The sequence below is a fragment of the Salminus brasiliensis genome, chromosome 19, assembly GCF_030463535.1.
Source record: "Salminus brasiliensis chromosome 19, fSalBra1.hap2, whole genome shotgun sequence".
NCBI classification, from domain to species: Eukaryota; Metazoa; Chordata; class Actinopteri; order Characiformes; family Bryconidae; genus Salminus; species Salminus brasiliensis.
Genome location: NC_132896.1, coordinates 14,875,865 through 14,895,320, shown reverse-complemented (window position 1 = coordinate 14,895,320; position 19,456 = coordinate 14,875,865). Strand labels below are relative to the sequence as shown.

General features: G+C 39.5%; 1 protein-coding gene across 1 annotated transcript; it reads right to left on the bottom strand.

Annotated features, from left to right (window-relative positions):
* Positions 1-17: 17 nt before the first annotated feature.
* Positions 18-18,281, bottom strand: mtmr7a (myotubularin related protein 7a). Its single transcript, XM_072663051.1, has 14 exons — positions 18,075-18,281; positions 15,939-16,061; positions 15,543-15,705; positions 14,810-14,967; positions 13,904-14,032; positions 11,111-11,245; positions 9,958-10,090; positions 7,205-7,314; positions 7,006-7,131; positions 5,085-5,134; positions 4,748-4,948; positions 4,143-4,277; positions 2,654-2,780; positions 18-1,303 (listed from the first exon to the last, which is right to left on the bottom strand). Exons 1-14 carry the CDS (start codon positions 18,099-18,101, stop codon positions 938-940), a joined length of 1,983 nt encoding a protein of 660 aa, XP_072519152.1. The 5' UTR covers positions 18,102-18,281; the 3' UTR covers positions 18-937.
* Between the last annotated feature and the right edge of the window lie 1,175 nt (positions 18,282-19,456).

The following is a 19,456-nucleotide window of genomic DNA, read 5'->3' as shown; positions in this document are numbered from 1 at the left end:
CAACTTACACAAGAGGGTGAGGTCACATGTTGACTTTATTTTCTAATATTTGAGTAACATTAATGCAGAAATTGACAGAAAGTCAGTTAGTTGTGAGCATACAGAGTAATCGCAACATCCACAGGGAAATGTAGCTTACGCTTACATTCTGCATGTCCTCATGCATATTTTCAATTACTGCTCATTTGAGCATTAATATCCAACATTATTTGAATAAACCAATGTGAAGAAGTTCCTACAGTTTCTACAATGACCATCTAGACCATGTGTACTTTATAATGATGCATATTTGGTAAATATCTTGTATTTATTATTTATTTTTCTCATTACTACTTTACAGTGGGGCCAGAATGTAGGTTCTTATGGTGTAAAGTGAAGCATCTTTGGCCAAATGAGCTGTGACAAGTGGATTAGTTTTACGGTCTGAAAACTTGCTGATGAGAGAGGTCGACAGAGAATGGCCAGGCAGATTCGAGCTGACAGAAGGGTTACTGTAACTTAGAAAAACACGCCTTGAGCCAGATGGGATACAACAGCAGAAAACCATGTCGGCTTCCACTTCTTTCTGCCAAGAACAGACGGCTGAGGCTGCAGTGGGCACAGGCTTCCCAAAACTGTCTGGATCCTACTTTCATCTATATAGGAAAACATTACTTACTGCCTGAATGTAACGTCATTATGATGTATTCTGTGACATGCGGGTTTTCAATGCAAATCATTTCATGCACATACAAAATAAAATGCCATAAATATTGTAATAAATAAATCAACACTCTTCTTCACACTGGCAACAAGTAATACAGACACAAAGACGTGTTAATGGAGCACTCAAGCCAAATGCATACATGACATTCCGCCATTTGTAGTGTGATTGCATGGTCCCTTTAGGAGTCCTATGGCTTTCATTTATCATATGTCATTTTTAGGCATTATTATATTATATTATTATATTGAAAGCAGCTTCATCGGAGTCAGCGTCCTTCACACTATCTTCACTTGGAAATGATTCCCCGCCACTGGAGGAGTGGCAGCTGAAGTCTGCCACTCCTGACTCCTGATCGCTGTTGTCGGGGTCTGATGTTTTTGGCGCGTCTCCGAACAGGCTGAGCGCTGTACTCTCTGTCTCCCTCTGCTGGAGGGGCCACTCTTTAGGACTGGCACCCATAATTCCACCATTGTAATCCTGAGGCGTGTTGGCCAGGCTGACATGTGCTGGATCAGCCCAGAGAGCCTGGCTGTGATTAACTGCAGGCTTTTTTACACAGTCCCCATTTGTCTGCTCTTTACCCAGAGCAGCAAGTTTCTGGAACAAGAACAAGACACAAGTTAAACAGTCAGTTAACAGTAAGCTTCGACATAAATATTAGATTATTGCAAACAAAGTACTTCCTTCTCTTAAAGGAAAGACCAGCAGTTCCAATTTGTAGCATTTGGCAGATTACTGAGTCTTTGCCTTAGTAAAAAAATAACTGCAAAAAATTGGTAGCAAATGCGTTTTTTAAAAACTGTGTATAAAATTAAAATAAACACAAATACACTCAACAATAAAGGTGTTACCCATGTTTCTATGAGTGGTGATAGAAGAACCACTTTTAGTTCCACAAAGAACCATGTCTAATAGAGATGTGTGAGTGTGAAGAACAACTTGTTTTCTCATCATATAATCATCTCTATTACAAACATGGTATTTCTATGGCAACGCTCAAAGAACCATTTTTATCTTCATTTTTAAAAGTGTACTGTAAAAAGTAGTTTAAGAGATTAGATAAGATAAGATAAGATAATCCTTTATTAGTCCCGCAGTGGGGAAATTCTCAGTGTCACAGCAGAAAGGGATAGCAAGACACTCAGCTACAAAAACGTAGATAAATAATTTCCACTATATACACAATATAAATAAGAATTAAAAAAAGCAATAACAATATTATTTACAGCAAGTGACTCTTAATTGCACATGTGGGTGGGGGAGATATTGCACACAGTATTTTTGCATTGGGGGATCTCTGTTCCCTGAGCATGTGTGTGTAGTTAAGTGTGTGTGTATGTGGTCCGCTGGGAGCAGTGCTGGTTGCGCAGTCTGACGGCAGCAGGAAGGAAGGACCTGCGATACCGCTCCTTCACACACTTGGGGTGAAGCAGCCTGTCACTAAAGGAGCTGCCCAGTGCCGTCAGAGTCTCATGCATGGGGTGGGAGCTGTTAGTCAGAATCAGTGTTTGAATTCTCTGTGAATTTCAGTCACTGCATGGCTTTTTAAGTGCCACCAGCAGCTCCCATGACTTATTTTAATAAAAGACTACTTGGTGGCAAAAGATACTTGGTGGCAACTGTAAATATTGGGCCTCCTTAATGAGAGAATTAAAAAAAATAAGCTACAACACACACAGACATCAAATCACACTTAAGTGTTTATTTGTATTTATTCTATTGTTAACTTTATGTGAAAAATCAAGAGGTATCTTTAAATATAATTATGGAGGAATTCCATTTATATATATATATATATATATATACACACATACATACATACACTCACACACTGTATGACTGTAATAAATAAATGTATGTATGTATGACATTGTATGTCCCAAACAATGTTCCTAGTCAGATATCCTGAATGATGATAAGTTAATGACAACCTCAGCTGATCCTTACCTGTTCACAAACAGCAAGCAGTCCCTCTAGCTGCAGCGTTTCCTCTTTCACAGCAATCAGGCAGTCCAGCACAGACTGACGCGGGTGCAGTCCTCTGTCAAAGCGATTATACAAACCCCTCCAGAACCTGAACACAACACAGTAGCCAAACAGAACACACAGAGGATCATGGTTTTAAGTATACTGGTGAATAAAGAAAGTACTTAAGCATGATTGTTTCGTAAGGGTTGATGTGAGACTGTGAGACACAGTGGCACCAGTGTTCGAGAGGGTGACACCTAAAAGGGTTGAGGTGTCTAGATACAGCTGTATGTTAACATTTAGACAGGCCTGGTAGAAGTACAGTTTTTTTATAGCAAGTATATTTAATTCACAAATTAGAAAAAAGGGAAAAAACATAAAATATTTGTAAACTTTTGTATACGACCGTACATGTATCTGCAGAGTGAAATGGGGGAAAAAATCTGATCTCACTACAGCTACGAAGTAAGCAGTTGAAGTAGTCAGCGAGCAGAAGGGTTAACAAGTGCTCCAGCATCTCCATAGAAACTACCAGGCAGTACTTTAGGTTCAGTGGGTTCGGAATGCTTAAATTATTCCCCAAATCAGGCCAATTTCAAAGAGAGAGAGAGGGAGAGAGAATAAGAGAGAGAGAGAGAGAGAGAGAGAGAGAGAGGGAGAGGGAGAGGGAGAGAGAATAAGAGGGAGAGAGAGAGAAAAAGAAAGAAAGGAAATGGGAGAGAGTTGCATCTTTCAGTACAAGGATATGGAGCGATTTCGGGCTTGTAAACAAGCACTTGTGCCCCAGTTGCGTCAATTGCACATGGCTCAGCGGTTGAGTCGATCAGTCGTCAGAGAAACAGGGCACAGTGGCCCGCAGGGATTTCTTAACAGTTCACTTCACAGTGGTCTTAAGTACCCAGCAGCATCTCTTAGCCACCTGGTGGGAGAACCTGGAATGCTGTGAACCACTCATTAAAACTAGAACTACGAGACTGTGGAGCATTGCTGTGAGGATTTGATTGAATTTAGCGACAAGAGCATCACTGAGGTCAAAGGCTCATCCCCAACTCCCCACCTCATCCCAAAAGTATTGGATGGAGATTCGGGGAGGAGAGGGGGCTTTGTACTCCTCTAGCCCACGCCTGGCATTAGGCATATTACCAATTTTTGGGTTTGTGTTTATCTGCTCTAGAGAGCCCCTTTCTTTTGACAATACTTCTCCAAAGACAAGCTAGACAAGCTGTGTGCACTTGCATTTGCACACCTGTCAGAAATAGATACAACTTTAGTAGCAGAATGAATTAATTAAAAGAGATGTCCTTAAACATTTGGACATATAGTGTATATATTCCAGTAGCTGGACCCTCAAGTGGTTCATTGGCATCCGAATGCTTCACTAAATGCTTAAATGCAGCTTTAGGGGCATGCGAGTTCCATGCACAGCAACAGGCATAAAATCAGTCATATTTAACATGCTTTAACACACTTGAAACAGTAGGGGGTGGTGAGGGGCCGCAGAACTCCCTGAGTCTGACTGTGGTCGGGTCTGAACAGAGGGTTCGCAAAGTCTGATTTACTCGTCCACAGGTGAGGCCATAAGGAGTGAGTCTTCTCTCTAATGCTAAAAAAACAAAAACAAAGCAAGCTGTCAATCAATCAATTAGAATAAATACAATGTAAATGTGCATGTGTACAGACTGATATGTAGTAAGTGAAGGGCATCTATCCTACATTTTTTCCCTTAGGTCCCCTTATGACATTCGGAAATTTACATATTTAATGAAAGTGACCAAAACGTGACTCTCTTTATCCCTTGGAATTAAACAGGTTGTTGTTGTTACTGTGCCCTTAAGACTGATATATGTAAATGAATTCTGTTCATTTGGCTTTGGGTTTGGCTGCTGTGTGCAGTCCAGACTTCATAGTTTCAGAGTGAATGGGCAGGTCTAAGTTGCTCTAGGCCAAATAGGTTGATATGTAAATGTGTTGGTTTATGTAAATCAAAACAATGATTAATTAAAAATGGCTCCACATTATTTCCATGAGGAAACTGTTTGGTTTGGTATTGGCCCTTTAAATAAACATACTTACCCCAGATCTTTCCTCTCTTTCTCACAGTTGCTAATGAAGTTGCCATAATGACAAGAGTGAACATGATTGTGGATGCTGATAAGGAATCGTTCGTTGTATTCGAAGGCACAGGGAAACTGCTCCATAAGTTGCCACACACACTCCAGGAACTGGTCTATAACAGGTGACACCTCCTTGGGGTCTTCATCTAGATGACTGTATCTGAGAATGATGAAGATAATGAAGACATTTTAAATAAACAAAAAATGTGATTTTATTAATTGATTTAATTTATTTGTAATTATTTGTATTATGTATAAATGTTTCTATACATATAAAGTTATCTTCAGTATCTAACCTGTGGGAAAACTTGTGTCCAAATGAAACCCAGTCTTTTTCAATCAGCACCTGCATGGCAAACAGAGTATTAGGTATAATGTTTTGATTTGAATAATTTCAAAGAAATTGAATTGGGCAAAGATGTCACAGTAATCTATTTATTCTGACATAATCCATTCTTCTGGCAACCTAGTTTCTCCACTCCATGCTACAGGAAATGAAAATTTCTTTGAGATGGGATTTCGAGACACAGCTAATCTATGCCGCAAGGCTTCTTCACCCTGTTCACCCCTGATGGGGTTCATTTTTTCCCAGAAGCAATATATTATTCTACAAATATGGACCTTGCTCCTCCCCGACTGATCTCCAGGAGAGGAAGCCTAGCCAGACGGAATAAATCCGTATGATCAAAGGAACAAGGACTATGAGCACAGCTTGACAGTTATTCCTGCCAAGACCATGATGCTTTCTTGCTCACATTGTGATGTTTTAAATAAAACTTCTAGGTTGTAAATAAAGTATGCCATCAAGTCATCATCAAGTGTCCATCAATATGTACTAAAGCATGACAACACTTTTACCTTTTTGACACCAATACTGATATTGACAACTTGAGTACTGGCTGATTCTAATGCCATTCTGATTTTTTAAAATTACTACTTTTTAAAATGAGCTATTTTACAAAGTATAACATGATGTCAAACAGTATTGTTGTTACTGCTGCAAGACAAAGTGAACCCTTTGGATTTACCTGTTTTTTCTGCATTGACCACTAATAAAATGTAGTCTGAGTCACAATTACAGATAAACCTTATCTAAACTAAGAAAAGTCACATAGTTGTACTGTTCATGTCTTTTTATTGGGCACATTAAGTAAACATCTACAGTGCAGGCTAGAGAAAGTGAGTGAGTGATAATCACCTCCACCAAACGTCTTCTGTACCTGTTAATATGATCTAAACAGCATTAAGGAGGAGTTTTGGACCATCCCTCGATTAGTTGATTTACTTGTGCTCTTTGGGTCGTTGTGTTGTTGCATTACCCAACGTCTCTTCAGCCTGAGGAAATGGGCTTCTGCCCTTACATTCTCCTGTATAATGTTTTGATACACTTTTGAATTTGTTGTTCTTTCAATGATCGCAACACATCCAAGCTCTAAAACAGCAATCTAGCCCCAAACCATAATCCCTTCACCATGCTTCACAATTAGGATGACGGTTTGGTGTGCAGTGTTCTTTTTCCTCATTTCCAGCTTCATGTGTCTCATAAGGTCTTCTGAAAGTTATTTGCATTGAGGCGTGGTTCTCACCAATCTTTCTTTTTCCTTGAGTAGAACAGTTTTTTTTCAGTAACCAGGCTTTGAGTTCCTTTATTTAATGGACAAAGCACATGTGAAACTCGCACTTCCAATCTCATCTTCTTACCTGAAACAACTTACACCAATTAGGTCTTAGAGAAGTCATTAACACAGAGGTTCATTAACTTTTTCTAGCCTGCACTGTGGATGTTTACTCAATGTGCTCAGGGTCATAAACAGTACAGCTGTTTGTGTTTTATTATTTTGGTTAATGTTTTTCTATAATTGTGACTTAGAGAATGATCAGGCCACCTTTTATTAATGAACAATGCAGAGATCCAAGCCTTTCCATTGTCATTTATTACAGGTTTGAATCAATATCCAATCAAACCATGTATTCTAATTGTTTATCACATTCAATAACGGATGAGACACAGTATATGCACAATTGTAGAGAATATCACCTGCAGTATCAAAACTTCATAAACAAACAAAAAAATTAAAAACCCATTATTAAATGAAGTGACCTTCATTTTATTCCAAAATTAGCTGGAATAAAATCAACTCACATTAAATGTACATTAAGGTTAGGTTATTTGTACTTTTTCTATAAAGGCATGCATTTATGACACACTGTGTTTACCATGAGTCCCTTGAGAGTCCTGTAGTAAGGGTCAAGAAGTACACTGGCCACAGAGCACACTTGAGCTGTCCGATCCCAACCATCAGAGCAGTGGACCAAGACGCTGACCCCTTCCTCGGCCACGGCCTGCACGCATACTCAAACAATTAGTACAAAAAAGTCATATGCAATTTGCAGACGTCCTAAATGTGATTCCTACCTTGGCAATGAACTTCCCAGCAGCCAGTATCGTCTGGATGTGTTTTAACCAGTCTGAATTTTCCACTCCTGAGAGGAATTCCCCCATGGATGGAGACCGAAGATCAGACACTGTGAAATGAGCCACCATACCATTTAACACACCCTTGGGAGTAGTTCAAGTAAATAAATGATATTACATTTCTATGAGCCAGATGGTACTTATTCACTGCTAGATATTTTCTTTGGGATTGTGGTACAGTGCGTTGAAATGTGCAGCCCTTTTAGATACTGAAAAAAGGCTTGAAATATAATATGTGTTTTTTAAAATGTGTTTTTATTTACAGAAGACAAAAAAGGGCATTAACGTCTGCAAAGCAAAATTCATCAGTATGAAGAGGCATCATTAAGTTGAATGTCTTTCTGTACTTTTTGTATCAAGGACATGAGGAAAAGTAAAATAGGGGTGGCAGATGACATATCAACACCAGATTACCAGTACTGGTGTAAACACTTGGCATTGTTTATTTTTAGTTTTAGTGGTACTAACAGATATGTTTAAGCACTTCAGTGAACGTTATGTGCTGGCTGTTTGAGACTGCTTTAACAGAGCCCCTCAAAATACACAAAAACTATATAAATAGCCAGGAATTCTCCTGGAATTCTAGGAAAAGTTTTTGATTTGTTTAATGTTTATATGTTATCTCTCGGGAATTGTAAGAGAAGAAAACTGAACTAAATATAGCGGCCCATGCAGTCCATTTATGGAAAGTCAGAAACTGTTTTAGATTAATTGTTTTTGTAAAGTCAGAAACACATTTATCTGCCTGTTTGGCCAACATCGGTTTAGCCACTACCATTTACACTGACATTATTATGCCTTCTTCAGCTTATTAAATACAGCACAATACAGAGCAGGTTATTCACATGCATCCACTATCTGGACAAAAGTATTGGGACACCTGCTTATTCATGGTTCCTTCCAATCCTGCTTTTGCTGAGTAACTGTCTATATACTGTCCATAGAATGCACAAGATGCTGGATGATTACCACTCCACCTCATCTCAAATGTACTGGAAGGAGTAGCACCATTGATCCAGAGAACACAGTTCCACTACTACACAGCTTAATGCTGGAGGGGGGTTGTACCCCTCTAGCCCATGTCTGACATTAGGCATGGTGCCAGTAGGTTCATGTGTGTGTGTGTCTGTGTGTGTGTGTGCGTGTGTGCATTTGCACAACTGTATCAGCAATGTGTGCAACTTAAAGTAGCTGAATGCATTCATTAGAAGGGGTGGACATATAGTTTGGACATATAGTGTATATCTGTCTTACATGCAGAGTAACAAAAACAGGCTGCTTAATTCTAAGGTATTAAGAGAGTTTGGAAAATAATAATAATGTTGAAGTACTGAATTATGTGTGTTGGTGCATAAAAGCATAGGAATGTTATCTAAGTGAACCTAAAACAATGATTAATTAAAAATTGGGGTAAAATACAATATAATGAAAACATAAGACATTGGCTCTTTAGTTTTATGAACGTAAACAAACTTAAAGCAGCATTATGTGAGAATTGGCATTTCTTGCTCCTGGGCTCCCCCTACAGGGAGAAAGTGCAATTCGTGCTTTGAGTGCCTTCTAAAAGACACACTTTTTACATTTCTGGACAAGCTAAGAGATACAGAAGTGTTACTGAAAGTGAAAGAGGCAAGTGGGCTGGCGTAGTATTACAGGAGTGCAGGATTTACAGAAATATGACTACAGGAATTATGCAGCATTACACAGTTCTCGCAAGCATTGCTTGACCTCTTCATAAGCAAAGTTACATAGTGCAGGTTGAGGTGTGTCGAGCCTAGAGGAGCAACAACAGTGATGCTATATTTTCTATTACAGTCAGTGGATCATCCACATGGTTCTGAAGCTGTTTTTTGAAAGTATACATGTTACAAAACCAGCATAAATAATAAAGAGCTAATGGCTTCCTCTAGGTCCCTTATTGATTAGAGTGCACCAGGCTCGGATAAACAGGTGAGCAGAACTGATGATGTCAGAGCTAATACAAACCTGTGTTCTAAGAAACTACCATTCTGGGAAGCATTAGAGAAGGAAAAAAGGTTCCAACTGGCTTTGCTGTAACAAGAGCTAAAACTGCCATGCCGTCTCCGCTGGACAGCTACTCGATGGCATTCACCCAGAGGACTCCCCAGTGCTTTCTGGGTCAAAATGTTATCACAGCTAGTACTAACATTATTTTTACAACACTGAATCAAATCATTCTCACGCCCCTCCTTTCCTCATATGGGGGAAAGGGTCCCCAATCGTCAACTTGGCAAAACCAAAATAGTTGAGCAATGAAAGCCAGATGGATTCAAAGATGGCTTACCATATCCCCCTGCTTTACCACGAAATCCTCCTATGGTCCGATCTAGGTCGTCACACTGCAAATGTTTTTATTAGATTAAATGAGAACTCTAGGTGGTCCAGGATCCAGTGGTATTCCGATCTCACTATAAGTGGAATTATAGGATGATCTAAGAAAGAGTGATGGGAAGCTGCTATATGCACTAGCTCCACTTTGTCCAGCAATGAACATTCGAATACTAAAGCTCTGTATACTCAGAAGTAAGTTCTTCTGTTTTTTTTGGACCTCTGGAGGCGTTGTAGAAATCGTGCAGCATGTGTTGTAACTGCAGATAGCACTTTATTTGGTTAACAGTTACAAGTTAACCTGACATTAACCGGACATGTGCGGTACACAGACGACAGCATACCTTCAATCAGCTTTTGTTGACTGTTCCTCATCACATGGATATTTTCAATGCCGATGAACTGAAACTTGATGTTGGTGTAGTTATCCTCGCTTTCGTAGCCCTTTCCTGTCGCTCGGTTTGCCATTGCGTTGAGCTGAAAACATACAAGGACAACCTGTATGTGCACTGAAAAACGTATTTCACCATTCCCACATGTGTATAATTAATATATATATATATATATATATATATATATATATATATATATATATATATATACATACATACACACACACACAGCACCAATTTTTTTTGGGCATAATTTGAGACAATTTGTTATTTGGCAGTTGTTCCTTACTTTGTGTCAAAATATCATGATGAATAGATCAATAGATATGCTCCAAAATGACTTGAAATACATTCATTTACACTAAAAGTTTTTCCCTTCTGTTCAGTTACCAACTTTTTTGAGTGACAGCTATGATATGCTTCTAATATTATGACTATATTTGGCTTACATTGGAAAGATTAAGTTAATTGGACAATATTATACTCAAATATTTTTAGAATGTTAAAAAGAAAAGGTCTGTCTAAAAGGCTTAAAATGCATTATATAGTTTTGGCTTAATGGGCACTACCCTGTTGAAGTGGCGCCATGAAATTGCTAGAAATAAGCGCTGCTGACAAACTGTAACTAAATGGGAATTACGAGATAGCCGGACGTTCAAATGTGATCTTACTTGGATGTTGGAAATGAATTAGTTCCCAGTTTCTCATGAATGCAGAATAGGTCTACCCAGATAGCAGATAGCAAAACTTGCCCTGCTGTAGCAGCCACATTCAAAGTCTGTCATGCCATTTAAAGTCTGGGCCTTTATGCAACCTACCATGGAAGTTGATGGTACTGAATATCCATACTTTACAAAGGACTGTATTGAAGATGGAAATTTCAGTATTGTAACAGTTGGAACAGTTGGAAAACAGTTGGTTGCAACATTTGAAATGCATGTTCTTCATGAGGTACAGATATGCATATGAATCAGGTAGATTCAATGCATCCCATATCAGTGTTTATATACTATAATAAATAATAATAATAATAATAATAATAAATATAATCACTGACACGACAATGAAGTGAATGTATATTCTCTTTTTGTGTCAGAAAGCTTACCTTAGGTCTAGTGTCCACAACATACATGAACTGGCTGCCAGGGTTGGACTTCATGATGGCCTCTAGCATCTGTTCATCTTCCAAACAGCGGGCGCTGAAGCCGGACAAAGGCTGGCTGCTACGGCATATGGCTGCCTGGCAAGGAAACAAATTTGGCACAATCAGGGCTGGTTAGAACATCACATTGTGAAAAAAAGAACCAGCCTGTGCCTGGTAATAATTTATTTTATTGTGAATAATTGAGTGGTCTCTATAAGGCATAACGTTCAACATTTTTAGAGTGGGAAATGCACCATGCAAAGGTTTGGGCACCCCAAGGGATTTGAACTCTTAGATAGCGATTTCCTAATGCCACAGACCCTAATAAGCTTGTTAGGGCTGTGATTTATTCAACCTCATTGTTAGGAAAGGCCAGGTGATGCAAATGATAAAGCTTTATAAATACTCTGCCCCAACAATCAGCAGTCATGGCCTCCTCTAAGCAAATAAGAAGACAGCTGTTTCCTCAATTCATAACATAATTATGAAATAGTAGTTAGAAGGAAAGGCAGAGATCAGAGAAACTGCTTACAGAATTGATAAAAGATTTGACTGCCAAATACCTTAAGGAAGATATATCAGTGCTGGTGCACTGGTCTAATATGCAGTGATACGTCCACCAAAAATCAGTTTAAAAAAAAAACAAACAAAAAAAAAAACAAAAAAAAAAACCCTTTCTGCATCCTCACAAAATCAGCATCAAACTATTTTAAAGGAACATCTAAAAAAGCATGAAGCATTTTGTACTGGGGACTGATAAAGTTAAAATCCACAATAGACTACCTCATGGAGCACACCCTGAAGGTTTCGCAAATGCTCTCACAGTCCCCTGACCTAAACATCATCTGAAATCTGTGGAAAGACAGTGCATAGAAAACGCAGTGCATGCAAGATGCACTTTTGTGGGGAATAAAATTAACATTAATACCACCTCCTCATTTCAACACTCATTGTCCATTTAATCAGGACAAAAAGGATCATTACAAACTGTCAAACATTTGTTTCTCTGCATACTTTTCTGTTAGCTGTATTCTTTCATTAGTTCCATACTGCTCCCAGATCAGACCATGAACTTAAACCACACTGTTAAGTTTTAGTGCTCTTCTGAGCCATCATCTTATAAAGATGGAGATCAAAATTATCACCATAAAATAGTTAGCAATTGACATTCTTCCACCCACAGACGATAAATCAAACTGGGAGCACATGGTCCTCTCCACAAACTGGGCTCCATTTCATGAGAATTTGACCTTGGCCTCATAAAAGTCTACAGTTGTGTTAACGGTATGAAATTTTTTTTTAGACACTTGTTCCGATCACATCTGGCATTAGCAAAGATAGGAGAAGAGGTTATGCTATGACCTGGCCATTTGGGTCATGTCGTCCGGGGTTGTAAGTAGAGGTCAAATAGACAAAATAGAGGAGTCTGTGGGGAATGCTTGACCTCAATAAAAGCAATGGACTATACTGAAGAAGCCAACCCACACAGAGCAGAAAGACTGTGACCCATCTTTTAAGCAAGCCAGTTATCATGGATATAACACTGAAGATTACGCTGTGGAATACATGTTGGAGGCTTCTGGCAAAGGAGATACGGTACAGCTTAAACGTTTCACACAGTTTGGGAAAGTGCAGTGGAGGAAAGATACAAATGATCAGAGCCGACTGTAGGATGTCAACAAATAGGAAATGGAAACATTATATACTAATGTCTATTTTATGCAAACCTATATATTTGCATATATGCTTTGAGATGTCTGCAGGACATACGTTGTCCTTGGCCCTCTTCTCAGTTTCCCTATATACTGTAGCTTCACTAATAGAGGGTATGCATGTGATGCCACAAGTGGTGGGAGTCACTGCAGCCATGCTCACTGATGGGTAAAAATAAATAAATAAATCGACTGAGTAGACGAACCTGAATGTCATTTGACTCTCAGATACAAGGTTTTATCCTCTGAACAGGTGTAATTTGAGCCTCACTTAGCTGGACATTCCTGGCTACACATTACTGCCCATGGACCAGTAATTTGTAATTTGGATTAATTGCTGCCTTTACCTTAAGAGGCTAATTGCTTAATTTCTGATCAAGTGTTCTTGACTTCACCAGCTCTTTCATGTCCTGACCACCAGATCTTCATCGTTAGTGAGCTTACAACCACAGTTCCAATTTCAGAAAGGCAGTTTCAGTTGGAGAATATGCACAATTGAGCATATTGTCGCTATCGCATAACAATATCGAAAAATCGCATTTTTCATGTCCAAACCTAATTTGAATCTGAACAGGTGTTCAGTACATTATATCAAGTGGACCAATAGAAACGCTCCAAAATGACTTTGAATAAAATCTTTTTACACTGACATCCATTGAAAGTTAAGAAGTCACCATTTTGAAGATGCAAGGTTTTTGCATGACAATGACAATATATAAAATATGCACTCTGTTATGCATGCATATCTACATGCACACAGAGTTTTACTACCATTACAGAATCAGGACCAGATGGAATGGAAGGTTTTAATACCCAGTGTAGTTTGAGGGACAAAACAGCAAGGCAAAAAAAATGAATGAGACTTGTTGATGTTACATAAATATGTATGTGTGTGTGTGTGTGGGGGTGGGTGTGTTTATTTTAGCTGTAAGTCAGAAGCCACAGAAGCAAGACAGGGCCGAATCTCAGAAGCGCCATAAAACAGACCCATAGAACCTGATGTTCCTCCTAAGGAATGTGTTGTAAAGTCAGTAGAACTCACTTGGGTTTCTTTGCAGTAGTATGACAGCGTGGGAAATCGGCCCCTGCTGCGAAACTTGGAGCTCCCTACGATGACGGGGAGGGTGGCTGATTTAGGCACAAACAGGTCTGCGGGATATGTGTCACACACCTGTCTCAAAGCAGAAGAAGTGTCACATGAAAACAAACGCTTGATCATATCTTACACTGACAAGCTAAATGTACACTAAATGTACTTGATTCAGATTTGAGCCACATGATTAAAATAAAGGCTGAATAGAAACTCCACCCAAATATGCAGCCAGGAGTTACTTACTAATTATTTTCATGTTTAATCCAATTTTCTATGACCAATATTCAGTTAGATATTAAAATTGGCATAGAACAATACAAAAACTTTAAGGAAAATTCAAAAAAGAAAACCACAAAAACAGAACACATCCAAATGCCATAGATCCATAGATGGAGTCATTAAAAGAAAACCTTTCCTGCACTACGACCACAAACGTTTTGGGCTTGTGTTGTTGCCAGTGGCACAGTGAACATTTCATACAGCATTTAAATATCTACCAGCAAATTATGGATATCATACAATCTGTAAAAAAAGAGGATGGCTTCTACACCAAGATAATGATCCCAGACGCACTCGGAATCCACAATGGACTTAAGAGATGCAAGTTTAGAAGCTGCCAAAAGGGTTAAACTTTAAGCCTTTTGGAAATCAGGTGATCTTTTACTCACATACTCGTTCACAGTAACAGATATTTAGACTGGGGTACTCAAACTGTACATTGCATACGAATGGATGATAAATTTTGTCACCACACTGCTTCTATACCATCACTTGCAGACATGAAGACAAGCATCTGGATGCAACATCTGAGTTAGATTAGTGCATGAGCTAAAAGCATTTGAGTTATTTACTGACCCTGTACTCTCGGTTGATGGGGGTGACATGCCAGAGCTTATTTGGTACTCCCATACGACTGTATTCAGCCCTTAGGTCGATAAAGTTCCAGGCCTTGTCCCTCTCAGCCCTGTCAAGGTTAGGCTTGAAAGAAAAACAATAAAGCTCCTCATATCGTTCTGAAAAAACAAACAAACAAACAAAAAAACAGAAAAACAGACAACATCACCCAACTGTAACAGTCACAAACAGCATGGATGCTGTTGATTCTATTTGCCTGAATGAGTGTAATATTTTAAGACTGCAGTGCAGGGAGTAGTAGTGAGGCAACCACATCTAGTGAACAGAGGAAGCTGTATACACTGGTCTGTAAAACTGCAGAATTACAGAGGCAAGAGCTGAGATGCAGGAGACAAGGTGTGATGTATCTAATTGGCTGGTGCTGCAGCAGGTGCCATTTCCAGACTTACTTTGTCTCTGTGCTGCTACACTCTTAAAAATAAAGGTGGTTCTTAAAAATATAAATGGTTCTCTGGTTGATGCTATAGAAGAACCACTTTTGATTCCATAAAGAAGCATGTTTGTAATAAAATGTGTGATTTTCAATGTTTTATTTACTTGATCATATTGGTAAAGACTCTTTACATCAATGTCACACATTTTATTGCTAACACATTTTTTTAAGAGTGTACATAAGCTCACAAGGTGTCACCTGCAGTGCTGTAATCACAAAAACTTGGACTGTTCAGTTTACCTGCCCTGGAGAGACGCAAGAGTGACATAAACACATCGTTGCAGTCACTCTCTTCTGGTATGATGAGCTGAATGACTTGAAAATTCTTGCACCGAATGAGGAGTGGGTATCCCAAGGCAGTAACGCTCTGCTTCTCAACATTACACACTAAACTGTGATGGACCTATAATGGAAAAATCAAACCAACTATAAAACAATTGTCGTCAGATACAAGACCCAGCATATCTCAAACGCACTGCAGTAGTAAGATAAAATAATAATAAAATAAAATACTGGTAATAATAAAAGCCAAACAGCTATTGCTATGCTCTGTGAATTTACCAAAAAAAAAAAACCCTAGTTAAATCATTAACAGCAGAAAAGGCCATTTCAGGGTCTGACAACTCAACAACTCACCCATATTTCATTGCGAACCTCAGCCTCACTATCCACAAAGATGGTATGAGACGCTGTCAAGTACAGTGTGCCCACTTGTGCCCTTCGAGAAGAGCCCCTGGCCCCAAGATGGACTTTTTCAACCTGCAACATGACACAGTCAACATTGGATAAATATTCAGAATCAGATTTATTGGCCAAGTATGTTCTCATACACACAAGGAATTTGTTTCTGGCTATTAGTGTCTCTCTAGTATCTAATATCTAACAATATACAATATATTATACATATAATTTACGGACAATACACAATATACAGAGAACAATAGTATACACAGTATACACTTTACGATAGACATAGACTTTACGAGGACATTTATATACAGTGTGCTTTACAGTGTTATGCACAGAACAGCAGTATGCAACACTATACAGATTAAATATTGTGTAACCACAGCAGTGTAGACATGTGAAATGAATAATGGTGCAGTAATGCAGTAACTGTAGGACAAGAGTGATGAAAGTTTATCAGTAGTATCCATGGCCTTTAGCTGATGATGGTGATCAGCTGTTGATGAAGGTGATGGCCTGAGGGTAAAAACTGTTCTTGTGTCTGGCACTAAATATAGAGGAAACTAAACACTCTCAAAGGGTTTAAACACGTCTGGATGTATCTGAACTATTAACCTCCTGAGACCTGCATCACATTTCAGCTCCCCTGTGTCAAATGCATTATTGTATCAACATAAAAGTGATAATCTGGGGCTCCTGTGTGGTGCAGCCGTCTAAACGTTGGCCCCCCTCACTGGGAGATCGCTGGTTTGATCCCCAGTGATGCCACAGCCATCTGTAGCCAGGAGTCTCAAAGAACACAGCTGGCCTCACCCTCTCTGGGTAGGATAGGCCTCGAATTCCTGAACTGTTAGTTAATTAACTGAACTGGCAGTTAGTTAGCACTCTCCAGACACATTCAGTGTTAGCGGTAGCATCAGTTTGAAAAGACAAGACTGGGTTCATGTGATAGTGGAAGCTGCTTCCCGCATCAGATTCTAAAGCTTGACTCTGGCCTACAAAGCCCAGAAAGGACCAGCCCTTTCCGTACTCGATGGCAATGGTCAAAAGCCAATCCACACCAAGAGCCCTTCAATCTTCAAGTACGGCTCGCTGTCTTAGAGGTATCTTTGAATTTTTAGTCTATCCAAACTAGCTATAGTTATTCTTGAGGAAACAGCAAAGCACTTCTCTAAGTCGCTCTGGATAAGAGCATCTGCTAAATGCTGTAAATGGAAATGTTAGCTGCCCAGTGGCGTTGTGTCAGCAGCAGACATGAGACTCAGGGAAAGTGTGCCAGACCTCAGCCTCCAGCCTCCCAGCCTGGTAGCACTGTGTGATGGAGAGACCTAGTTGTTCCACACGTGTTACAAATACATACAAATACAAATACTGATTGGTGGTGAAATTCGTCTTTGCTGACGTTTATTTGGTAAAACTGCTCGGGTACCTCTGAAAGGTCAGATACACAACTGTGCCAGCTGCATGCTTTTATACAGTACTTGTAAAATATTAATTCATATTTTAAGATAAATAAATAAAAAATAAATGAATAAAAATAAATAAACCCACTGTTGCCATACAAGGACATTCTTTTTCCCATCTTTCCTTAAAAAAATAATTTGCGTTTTTGGTTTAAATAAATAAATAAATAAATAAATAAATAAATACCATCAAATGAAAGAGCTGGTTTTAGGCCTATATATCCTCATAACGACGTGTGGCTTTAACGTGATTTATTGATTAAAAGCCCCACTTTAACTCTGTGGTTATGAAAGATCATAAATAAAAGAAGACCTCTGGAAGACTGGTCATTTAGCTAGATCGTTTATCTTGAGCACAAGCTTGTGAGTTTGTAAGTTACTGGGATCTAATGAATGATACCACATCCTCATATTAATATCTCCTACATATTAAACTACTAGAGCTGGTACGAGGCTGTGCTCTCTAATAACCACAGTAACACAAATACATCACGCCATTAGAAAGCTAACATCACGCAAAATAAACATAATAACAAACGCTTCAACAAGTAGAAGTAGCCCTATCTCAACTTTAAAAACGTGTTCCTGGCCAATATCAGCAATTTTCCTGGGTTGTATTTACCTTTGGTAATCTGATGTGCTCCATCATTCACTCACACTCCCTATAGCCAGATAAACAAATAACCTCTAAAGCTTTCAGGAGACGATCTCAGTCTCATAACCGGCTAACGAACATTTTTCTCACACGGCCTCTCATAATATGTTTAACTAGTAAATAAAGGAGATGTCGATGGAGTGTTATGGATGCTAGCTGACTGGGACATGGTTCCCCCTGTCAGCAGCGGTGAATCACCGGTCGCTTTCAGGCGTCGTGCCGGGTCCTAAAGCCCGCCGGGTTTGATCAAGCAGAAAGAGGAAATCTACTAACACGCACGTGTCTAATCAAACACTAGATCATCAATACACAGTCCGTCTGAGGTGGAAAGGTTTTGTGGCCGTAAGTGACTTAATTTAGCAAGTTAGGCCCACAGGTTGGCTTTCGATTGTTGCCTATCCCCTCTATCCTCTGCTGTGTAAAGCAAGGTGTTTAATGAAGGCTAGTATGTTGGACAGCAGGACACGTGTTGTTAGGCCACCAATGAGGCCCACGTGATCATTAGCATTGGGTTAGTTTGTATTTTCTTCTCTCAGGAGAGCCTCCTCTTGGAATGCTGCTATACTGGCTGTGATGAAGTTTCTTGATTGGGCAATTTCTCCTGATGTTCAGAGTCCAGACGGTGCTGAAGGCATTCTCAGGCATGATTAAATGCTTTCTGGTTCTTTTCTCTTTAAGGGGGATTCAAAAGACATGCACAGACATTTTGAGGGGCTGTTGTTCTAACCTGGAAAAGGGCATCCGATTTCAGGTGTCACCAATCAGCACATACCTGAAAGTCATTCACCATGAGTACTACTGCAAGAAAAGACAACCATATTCACCATTTGTGGCGGACACAGATGGAATTTGGCCTCGCCTTTAACCCATCCGTGCAGTGAACACACACACATACACGCTAGTGATCAAATACACACAGTGACAGTGAGCACACATGTCCGGAGTGGTGGGCAGCCATTCTGGGGCCTAATGATGCTTTCAGGAGCATGTCGGTTTTGCTGAGGTGCAGCTCGTTCACCCAACTTAGCTGTGTTCATGTGGTTTGTGTGGGAAGTTAAAAATCATGGAGGCTGTTGAGGCTTTTTTATGGATTTTTTGATGCATCTTTATAATGCAAAATACAAAATAACAACATTACTATTACAACTGATGTACAACTTGTTGGTTATTATTTAATACTGTTGATGACTGTTCGGCTATGTTGGAAATAGTGCAGTGGGCAGTGAAATAGGGCAGTGGTGGCTCGGCGGTTAGAGCGCCGGGCTATTGATAACAGGGTTGTGGGTTCGATTCCCTATTGGCTGGAGTTGGCTGCCCACTGCTCTGTGTGTGTGTACTCACTGCCCCTA

Excerpts from the sequence above, each read along its gene's own strand:
- mtmr7a (XM_072663051.1), bottom strand. The coding sequence starts at position 18,101 with ATGATGGAGCACATCAGATTACCAAAG. Across the intron at positions 7,132-7,204 it reads CTGGGAAGTTCATTGCCAAG|GCCGTGGCCGAGGAAGGGGT; the intron begins GTAGGAATCACA and ends GTATGCGTGCAG. Across the intron at positions 5,135-7,005 it reads GGACTCTCAAGGGACTCATG|GTGCTGATTGAAAAAGACTG; the intron begins GTAAACACAGTG and ends TTTGCCATGCAG.